General features: G+C 37.3%; 1 protein-coding gene across 1 annotated transcript in view; it reads left to right on the forward strand.

Annotated features, from left to right (window-relative positions):
* LOC131439101 (putative sodium-coupled neutral amino acid transporter 11) overlaps nt 1-11,007 on the forward strand; it is a 132,244-nt gene that overhangs the window by 110,785 nt on the left and 10,452 nt on the right. The window contains exons 5-8 of the mRNA XM_058609714.1: nt 1,765-2,020; nt 10,250-10,320; nt 10,419-10,580; nt 10,662-10,963. Coding sequence (XP_058465697.1) covers nt 1,765-2,020; nt 10,250-10,320; nt 10,419-10,580; nt 10,662-10,963 — 791 coding nt within the window. The remainder of the gene's footprint in view (nt 1-1,764; nt 2,021-10,249; nt 10,321-10,418; nt 10,581-10,661; nt 10,964-11,007) is intronic.

Genomic DNA, 11,007 nt, shown 5'->3' on the forward strand with positions numbered 1-11,007 from the left:
ATGAACCGTTAAAAATATTTAAGGCAAATGATTCAAGTGTAATGTGATGTGTGTAGTGTGATGTGAGTTGGAAAAACCTGTTTTAATCCAATAATAATACCTTTCTCATATCAATCATATTCTCATATATAATACTGTGACATTCTACTCAAAATGTTTTTCTTTTATTCTTGAAAGAAACCGAAGAGATTGTTTGTGCATTAACTATTTTAACCTACAGAATAAAACAGATCGGTGATCGGTTAGGTCATCCACGAGAAAACGAAATGGGTAAGATTCATTTTTGAGCATATGACTATTATCTCTCGTTCCGTTAATCTAAAACCGGGAACCAGGACAGCAGGAATCGGTTTGTTTGACTGGTTACTGATAATGGCTTTCATTTGGAGTAGTTTTGAGGTCAATTTAGAATTTTTAAGATTAAGTGAGGATAGAAAAACTTTAAGTGAGGCTACAAAATCTTTAACACACTTTACCCTACAATTCCGGAACGGGAAGTCGGATTTAGATGAAGTTCAGGAATTAAATAAGATCATCAAAACAATTCACACTCGTTTGTGTAAACACACACTCAAATCTAAATATATTATATTTTGTATGGTCCAATCGCTTAATAGAGCCAAATAAAGTCATCCACTCCATGACATCTGATGAGTCGTTGTCCTTCCGTCAAGTAGGTGGTAAAAAACATTTCCTCTTTTCAAAATTTTTCATCCTTTCCTATGAACGATGGAGATGGAGGCTATCGTGCTGTTGTGATGTTCAAGCAGAGCTGTAATGGTCTCAATTCCGAATATCATTTCATATGCAACTTTTATTAGTCGATCAACAGAAAGTGTAATGAAGTAGTGTTCAATTCATCGAGACCGTCATCACTACATAATTTAACGCAAAAAAAAAATCATGAACATTGCTTTGAAAATAATGCTCTGCACAGGTGGGTCGTCTTAAGCAATCAGTACTTTTTCTCGTTTCATTTTTGGAATTTTGATGTGACGGTGACTAAATGGAATCCTACAATCTTGATCGACTTCATCCTTACCTACCGGTAATCTTTTCATTGTTGATTACTTTCTCCAGTTCACAATGAAATACTTTCAGCGTTTTTTTAAATAACGCCTGAATGTCAATATTCAATTGTCACAATATGAACAAATTCTTGATTATTTACACAAAACGATACAACAATTTACCGTAATCATTTCTCATGGACGCATACTAGAGTCTATTGTTGATTTATGATTAGTTACAAATCCTAGTCTACGCTTCTTTTGTGTGAAAATAATTTGATTATTTCCAGCCCCGCCGTTTTGTGCTAACCCATTACTGTACTCGTGTATGACATTGCCCTCTGTTAATGGGTTCAGCCACTGCTCGTGTTACAGGTCATCAACATTTCTGTCGCTCCAAAGTCAATATTCGATCTAGGCAAACTTCAATCGGGGAAAATAAATCATCACAAAGCCACCGCATGAAACCGAAAACTTTTCAAAGTACTGTAATTAAATATTTCCATCATCATCCACCAACGCAAAAAGTTACGAAAAGAGACTGAGATTCACCACATTTTCTCCTCCATCCTTCCTGATGCAATTAAATCGTACTTCCAGGTAATGGAATTTATGGCACTCGTGCAGATTTAGGACACACTGCGAGCAGCTGTAATATGCTGTAATTGCTGTAATTGTCGTCCTTGTTACAAATACCACAAGAGCTCACAGTCGGACTAACGGTTACCTCATTTGTTTTTTTTTTCTTCTCTAGCGATGATATCCTACAACGTGGTGGTCGGCGATACGCTTTCCAAGGTGCTGGTACGGCTAGTGCCCTCCTGGGGCAACTCGATGGGAGCGGTGCGCTTCGGAGTAGTTCTAGTAGTCACCGTGTTTGTGATAATTCCACTCTGCCTGTATAAAAACGTCTCCCGGCTGGCGAAGGCGAGCTTCCTCAGTCTCGCATGTGTGGTCATCATCCTGATCGCTGTCGTGTACAAACTGCTGTCCGGGGATTACTATGTCGTGTAAGTATGTCGCATGTACGGTAATTTATATTATCCTGAAAATCCTGACATCTAGAACCGGAATTAGAATGTTTGCAGTTGAACCAAAATAACACAGTCAAACGATAATTTAAATGGGACAGGAATTCTAAAAGAACCCCAATTAAGAATTTCCTGAGGATTACCATTCATTTAAAGAACAATTTTATAGGTGATGCATTTGACAGTCCACTGAAAGGATCTATTACAATAAAAAATTATCATGATTCACGTGAGCTTGGAACTTCGTATTCGTCACATTCCTAAATATGACCTAACATAAGCAAGAATTACGACAATTAAATTGTATAAATTGTTGCTTGTGTAAATATCGTTACCACGATAATTTCACTCACAAACAAAAATTATCGGTACCATCAATGATATGACTTCTTATGCATGCAAAGCACATAATCGTGCAGTGGACAGTGGGAAAAAAGAATAAAATCTGGACATTTTTTTTATTGTGGTGCAATATTGCAGTGGACCAAATAGTATTTTTGCACGTCAAAAATTATAAACATTGATTTCACGTGTTCAGAAGAACCACACGAAACGCTATCATACTTATTTCACGCAGAGTTATCTTTTTGTACTGGATTACTTTCTGGTTTAATTATATAATGTACTACGATCGTAGATAATTTAAATGTCGAATCTAGCCAAATAAATCTACGTTTTAGCAGCATAAAAAAAAACCCTAGATGATCAATAACTTTGGCAAACGTTTGAATCAATTTTTATAACATTTTGTCCACTTTCCTAGTGGTACCCCCAAAACATAGGTTTTTTACGGTTCAATAGCTTCTTTAGGAGTATTGAACGCAGTTTATTCTTCACAAAAGGGAACAAATAGATGTCGTTAGGTGCCAAGTCAGGACTATACGGCGGGTGGCCCATCAATACGACGTTTTGGGTGCTCAAATATTCGGTTGTTTGAGCCGATGTGTGAGAGCTTGAATTATCGTGAATGATTTTGCGCCTTGCGTTTGTTGTCGGAAAACTTCTGGCAACCAAATGGTGGTATAACAATCAGAATTGACCGTCTTACAATCATCTATAGCAACGGTAATGCCCAAGGCTGCCTCCATTTCACGGTACGTCACATGGCGATCTTCCATTATCAGATTTTTCACAGCATCATTTTTTTCTGAAAAAAACAACTGATTTTAGATGACCTTCTTTGAATTCATCGACAAGCGGTTGAATTCGTTATAACAGTATTTTACAGTATTTTGACACCTTAAAATTATTCCTTTTAAACGTGTGACATTCGATTAAGCATTCCAGCAGATGTAGGAGTGAGTTCCTCTTGAAAGTTTTTGTCATTATTTATGGTATTTACAGAAACGGTGTTCAGAGACCAACATAACCAAAAATAATTCCTATGTCCATGAATTAGTATGTCGAAAAAATTGGAAAAGTTTTGAGCCCAACTTTGAAGATATCTTTTTATCGTCATCTTCTATGATGGTTTGAATTTTAACAACTCATCACCCTGTAATTTCAAAGTCGGAATCGGATAAAATTCACCAATTTTGTATGGGACCATAAGTTTATTTTAATTTGAATTTTTGTTTATTAAACTGCCTTAGGAAAGCAGTGTAGCCGAAGTCATTCAAATTCGCCTAATGGATAGTTAATCATTTCATTAGATTCGACATTTTTCAAAACCATTGTAGCCATCTTAGAGAAATCGTAGTGCGTTCCACATAGAATTTTTTGGTACCTTCCGGGATAGAATACCGAATACCGTTAAAACTGAAATATGTTTATTTGGTCGTCGACTCTCAAAATCTGTGAACCCGATAAATTTATGTGAAATTTTTACACTAATCATCCTGTATCTCCTGAATTGGAATTGGAATCTGATTAAAAAAACAAGCAGTTTTTATGGGACTTTTCATTTGAATATTAGTTGGACAAAATCGGTTTAGCCATCTACGAGCAAAATGAGTTAAATTATTTTAACTTCATTATTTATAACATCTTGTATTTCTGGAACCATACGTCACATCCAAATGAAATGCAGAAACCTTATATGGGAGCATAGAAATGTTCATGTGAGTTTAAGTTTACAGAAATCAGTTTAGCCATCTCCGAGAAAAATAATGTTTTAATTTTTCACAAACAAATTTGCTTATCTAGACAAACTTCAAATAGTACAAGGGTGTAAAAAGTTGTGTTCTACCAACAATTATTGCTGCAAGCAGTATGAATCAATATAAATATGAAATTATTTGAAATAGAAAATACTGCCATCTTTCTAATACATAAGTCAAGTTCGAACGATTATGTTGCCAAAAACGTACCGTGCTAAAATCGTAACGTCATGAAAAAGGGTGCTGTACATAGTATTTTAGGTGCTAAAAAACAATTGCATAAAGCAGTATTGAAAATCGTGTTTCGCTTTGCTCCGAAACATCACTGTATCATCAAGCGCGTAAAACTTCTACTACTGGAATAAGGGAAATAGTCTCTTACAAAAAATATCGATATCTCCGTTAAAAATGAATGGATTTTAACAATCTTAGATAGGATAGCAATTACCTAAGTCTGAAAACATATTCTGTTTCCAAGGTCAATTGTTACAGAAATTGTTAAAAACTGAATGTTTTGACATAAAACTTCGTATAACTCAAAAAGTAAACATCCGATCTCTAAAACGTTCAATAGAGTTCAAGACGACGGGGAGACCTTTCATTTGCGACTAGTTTGATCAAAATCGATCCAGTCATCTCTGAGATCTCGACCTCTTTGTTGACAACACACACACGGAAATTTGCTTAGTTCGTCGATCTGAATCGATTAGTATATGACACTCGGCCATTCGAGTCTCGGAAAATTTGTCTAAAGTTTGAGCGAGTTCTATAAAAAAGAGATACGATTACTTCATATAATTGTGAATGTTGCTTGCGAAGTGGCGCAACGGAAGACGATGGATTTGCAATTTACGTATTTCAACAGCATATTTTCATGGCACCGAGTTGAAAATTTAAACGAATACATGGTCTGTGAGTCGTTCTAGGCCAATTTTAACGTACTAAACTCTAGGCAACCGGATGTCGAGAACAGACAATTTTTTTCCGAACCTTATTAATAAAACTTCGAATAAATTGTAATAATTCAATACTAATGATTTCAGTAGTGAATTTCAGAGATTAGGTTGATTAAAGATTTATACTGAGAACTGCGTATTGGTGCGTATATTTATAATACAGTGGAATCAGAATCTAGCAATTAAAATAACTAATACTTTAATCTACTAATAATCTAATCTGAATTATTAGAGGAGATGACCAACGATAAACTTATGTCGTTTTCGATTGAGAAAACTGAAACTGACCCAGGGTAGTATCATCAAACAAACACTTTTAACAAAACTGTGTTGGATTCGCACTTAGCAACGGGGATCTGAGCAAACCTGATATAAAAACCGGATTCGAAACTGGCTCGATTTTCAGTTCAACATTGTTGAATATACACTCTAAAAAATTTTGAATTTTACAGATGACTTAATTCCTCATACGATGTAACTCATAAAGACCTAATTTGTCAAATGACGGAAAATTTTATTTCGACTGTAACTTGCATTCTGCTAGCAGGTGCGACTGTATGAATTTAAATGTACCTTTTACCAACGAAGTAGATGTATGCTGCTGTGGCTCAGTCGATTAACAGACGCACTTGCGATCCAATGATATTTGGTTCAAGTCCGGCGGCTGCTGTATCAGTATTCTTTTTTTAATTTCAACGAATTTCATGCATGGAGTTTTCGACACAATATTAAATGTTCTTCGACGTAAATTTGCGTGAACTGCGACGCTCCATTTATGTGCATCTAATAAGATGTAAAATCACAGGGTTTTTTTTAAGTGTGTAGGTTCGAAACTAGCTTCAAACAAACGATTTGACAGCAGTTAGGATGGCAACTGGGTTGGGTTTGGCATCAGGCGAAAGCGACATTAATGTTTGCTAGTAGCTTTTGCTGCATCGTCTGCTACTTCAAATTTTGCATTACGGTCGACAGAATCAGTAGGCCTGGAATTTTAAAAATAGTCTGAAGTCTGTCCCAAGTTGATGGTTCAATGTACAGGACACTGGTCTTACAAGGCAGTTGTCGTAAGTTCGAACCCCACGCTGGAAGGATTCTGAGTGTCAGTAGAATCGAAGCTCCAGCCATTCAATTGTCATGTACACTATGAATCTGCTGCGGAGTCTGTTTAAACAGAAGGTCAAATTCCACTACAGGAATGTAATACCAAGGCTTTGCTTTCCAAAAAATTATGAAATTTTTAGATAACACAAAAAAATATGAAATTTTCATATAACCCCAATCCACATATGCGGCAATTCATAAAAACGCAATTCGTAAAAAGACCGAATTTTACAAGAATGATTTTTTAATATACGTCTTATGTTACATACCCCACCTTTCAAGCAGACATGTAAATTTACATATTTCAAAAACTTTAAAATCAGTTCGTGCTCGCATCTCATCCGACACAGTCGAAAATTGCTTACGGTCGAGACGATAGAAACAAAGACAATACAGTGCAGTGAACAATAGAGTGTACGAAATGGGCAAATACGATTTAACAAAGCCTGAAACTTGGCCTACAAGACCAAATTTATTTTGTATTGATTTCAAGCGCTGCAAAGTTAGACCAGCAGCAACCGAAATTGAAATCTGGCTTAAGGAACGAATGCATCTAAACGTTAATGATATAAATGAGATTCAATTCAACAAGGCGTCTAACTGTGTGTACATTATGCTCAAACGTGAAAGAGATACAATTGCATTTGCTTCGGTTAATAACGGAATGCACAGTGTTGATCATGATAATGTTAAATACTGTGTACTTGGTGGACAATGCCGTAGAAGTACGCGTGCATGCCCTTCCCCCACAGACCAGCGATCAGTTTGTTCGGGAAAGTATGTCGCAGTACGGTGAAGTTCTTTCCATCGAAAGGGAAGTATGGCGGAATTTTTTTCCGGGTATCCGGAATGGCGTGCGAGTGGTACGTATGCAACTACGTAAAGCAATTCCATCTTACATCATTTGTGATCAAGACGGGATACATCCGTGTAAAACGCTGATTACGTATGAAAATCAACTGGTTACATGTCAGTTTTGTGAACAACCTGCACACTACGGCAAACCTTGCACTGAAACTACGAAAAAGACATCTTCAAACAAAAACAAGGACAACCGCCCAACAACGAAAACTAGTGAGCGCAGTACTCCTGTTGCACCATCAAACCAACCAGCAACTGCAATTAATGCACAACAAGGCGCATCTACAGCAACTAACAACGAACTCAAAACTGCGAATTACAAGGAAAACGAAGAAAAAACGGAAACCAACAACGATACCACCGATGCGGCAATGGAGGACGAGACGAGCCACGGACAAAGTGCCCCTCAATAATATAATATATTTTAGGCACACTGCTTAAGCTCTATGACGCCAAGGGTATTTTCTAATCTTAATTAATGACTAACTTAAAACTAGAATAGTATCATTAGATTATTTCGTCTCGGATTTTCGAAAATCCAGCTTTCAGCTGGCGATCGGCTAATGGAAGCTCTTCTTCCCCTAGAAAAAGGGTGACAACGAGATCCAACGGTAAAAAAATTATTTTATCTAATAAAAACATGGCTCATTCGGCCACGTAAAGCTTGTACGCGAATTGGCCTGTATAAAAAACTGTTTATAAAAAAAATGCAAATAAATGTACTTACTTTTCTCAGAGACGACCGAATCGATTCTTACAAACTTAGATTTAGATGAAAGGTACAATTGTGCTATACAAAATTCCTAAATTTTATTTTGATCCGACTTCCGGTTCCGGAGTTGCAGGGTGATTAGTGACAAAATTATATTTTTAATTTGTTTCCTCAGACTCAAATGAAAGGTATCATAGTCTCATACAAAACTGCTAAATTTCATCCGGATCCGACTTCCGGTTCCGGAATTATATAGTGAAGTTTGTTAAAAATTGGATACCGTCACTTGAAGCGGCGAAACAAAAATCGTAAAAAATATCTTAACTTGCCACAAAACTATTCCAATCGGTAGTCATTGCCAGTAGACGGCCAAACATTAATTTGTCTTTCTTGTTTGTTCTTGGGTTTTTGATGAATGACCGAAGATTGTAGCCATAGACTCAAAAATGGATCCCAGTTACTTTTCTCGAATCAACTTCGATTATACCGGTTCCCAGATTCCAGCACCTCTTATCGTTCCTCAGAGATGGCCTAACCGACCTGAGTACTGTTTCACTCTGTAGGTTACATGAGAATATGTGAGATATGAGAAAGGCATCAGTACACCACTAGTTGGATTAAAACAGGTTTTTTGTCATGAATACGACTCACTTTACTATGGAGTGCCTTTTCAAAAATTACCCTGTACAAGAATGGGTAGAATTCAATCGTGAAAATCCCTTGTTGTACTTAACCCAACAGTAAAATTTTTTTTTTACAAGCTTTCGGTAATATGATCAGGAATTTGTAATTAAATTTTCAACAGTGTGAGATTACTTTTTGGAAAGAATGAGGAAAACTCATCACTCATAGTGAGGCACATATCAGTTCCGATGTTCTACTGGACGAGTATAAGAAGTAAACATTGATCGAAAATCATTCATTTCTTCTATGTAGTGCTTCAGACGGAATTGGATGTCGAGCACGACAAACCAGGTATAAAGCGTGAAACGCTCAGATCGTACTCTCATTTGGACTGTTTCAGAATTTAGTTCCAGAGTTCAGAACCTGCATGATGAAACTGAATTCTGGAACTAGATTTCATAGCTTAACTAAGTTTCGGAATTCAAATTGAGAATTCAGTTCTAGAACTGTATTATAACTGATTTTTGAGCCTGTTTGGTTCTTGAACACCGGTCAAGTTTCTGAATTCTGTAAATCGGTTCTTTTTAGAAATGTTAATATATTCCCAAAGAACGAAGTTTTCCTATTATGTAAATCTTTAATGCCAGTTGGTTCAGGTCCAGAGCTCAGTTCCAGTTCCAGGAATTCAATTCCGTAATGAATAAATTACGGGAGGTTCGCAAAGCCAGTTTCCCTTCAAAGAAGATCGATTGTGTCATCCTGCTGCTGGTCGTTTGCATAGGATCAATATACAAAGAGAAGTGGACAACGAAGGGGAACATTATGCAAAATCAGCCCAAATGTTATCAAACTCCAAATGTTATCTAAAGAACTCTAAAGATTTCTTCTTTGCAAATCGGAGAGAAAAACCATCAGTTTAGTGCGAATCTAGAATAATTTGATTGGCTTTGAGCAATTTTAGCAGTGCGAAATTCGTACCAAACGAATAAAGCCTGACTGCTTGATTGACTGCTTCGCGTTCGAGGAAAATGCTCCGAACAGTGTTTAATATCGTAGAGAATTCCACAATTTGGTCCTTCTGAATGCCAAAAAATCGATCCCGTACAGCATTTTGATAGTTTCTAGCCCTGAAATATGCAAATAACTATTTTTTTTTATTTTCATTTATTCCACGTTATTTAATGTTGTAGTAGAAAATATATGTTGTTAATAAGTCAATCTTTACTATAAATATACCGTTACAATTTTGGAAATGAAATAGCAAAAGTTACGAAATCCACACAATCAAGTAACACGAATCATTTTATCATTTTTATTCGTATTCACGTCCTCCAGTTATGTCTGTGACCTGTTTTGGAACTGTGTTATGAACAATCCAGTGGCGTACCGAGGAAATTTGGCACCCGGGGCAAAATAAGAGTTTTGCCGTCCCCATCGTTGGATTAGTGAGCAAAATACCAAAATCCCGAAATCCGCAAAGATAACATAATGCCCCCTTCGCCCACACCATCCCCCCTGGGTACGCTACTGGAACAATCCGAGATAAGAAAACTCCTATTTGTTTGATTGTCAATATTTCATCTTGCATTTTCGAATCAGACCATCGATAAACAACATCATAGCATTCTCACTATCTGACATTAGGATATTCAGTTAGAAAAATGTGCAATCTTTATATACGAAGTGAGAAATAGAATTTGAACTCGAGTACCAAAACATTGATGGCTCCTTGGAGACATAAGCGTCTTTTGAAAATACAAAGTTCTGCAACTAATATCCAAACAATAGAACTATCCTTTTTATCATTTCTTCCGTCTCCCCGCTGCAACAAACAAACTTGTCTTTCCGAAAACAGACCAGACACTCCGGAATCGTGGAGATTAGCCAACGGGGATGTCATACCAGCGGTCGGAATAATGGCTTTCGGTAATACCCGTGCGATTCAACCAACCACCACCGAAAAGCGGAAAGTTTCCCCGGAAAACTTTCCCTGACTAACTATGCAACTTGTATCTTATTTTCAGCTTTCATGTGCCATCACAACACCTTTCTCGTATATCATTCGATGCGGGATGCCACTCTGGAACGGTGGGAAAAGATGACCCATTTCTCGGTGGGATGCGCCTGGATGGTGGCCGTCTTCTTCGGTATTGCCGGTTACTGCACTTTCCGGGCACTTTCGCAAGGTGACTTTTCAAGCACGAAAGATAAAAAAAACAGTTGAACGGAAACGAACGGGGCTTAACATACTTATCAATCCCAAACAGGGGACTTACTGGAAAACTACTGCTGGGATGACGACCTGATGAACTTCTCCCGGGTGCTATTTTCTGTGTCGATTCTGTTGACCTTTCCCATCGAGTGTTTCGTTTCGCGGGAAATCGTCCGCACACAAATCAAACGATTCTATTCCAGCGAAGTGATGGAGTATGATGCCGACAAGGACCCAACCCATGAAACCGGCAGTGACGATGACCAGAAATCCATGACCACGACACTGGTTATCGTGTTTGCAGCGTTCATAATATCTCCGTACACGGAATGTCTCGGTCCGGTGCTGGAATTGAATGTAAGTAGTTCGGGTTTGTTTTCCCACATCGACTAGCATATACA

Source organism: Malaya genurostris, chromosome 3 (assembly GCF_030247185.1).
Source record: "Malaya genurostris strain Urasoe2022 chromosome 3, Malgen_1.1, whole genome shotgun sequence".
In the NCBI taxonomy this organism is placed as follows: domain Eukaryota; kingdom Metazoa; phylum Arthropoda; class Insecta; order Diptera; family Culicidae; genus Malaya; species Malaya genurostris.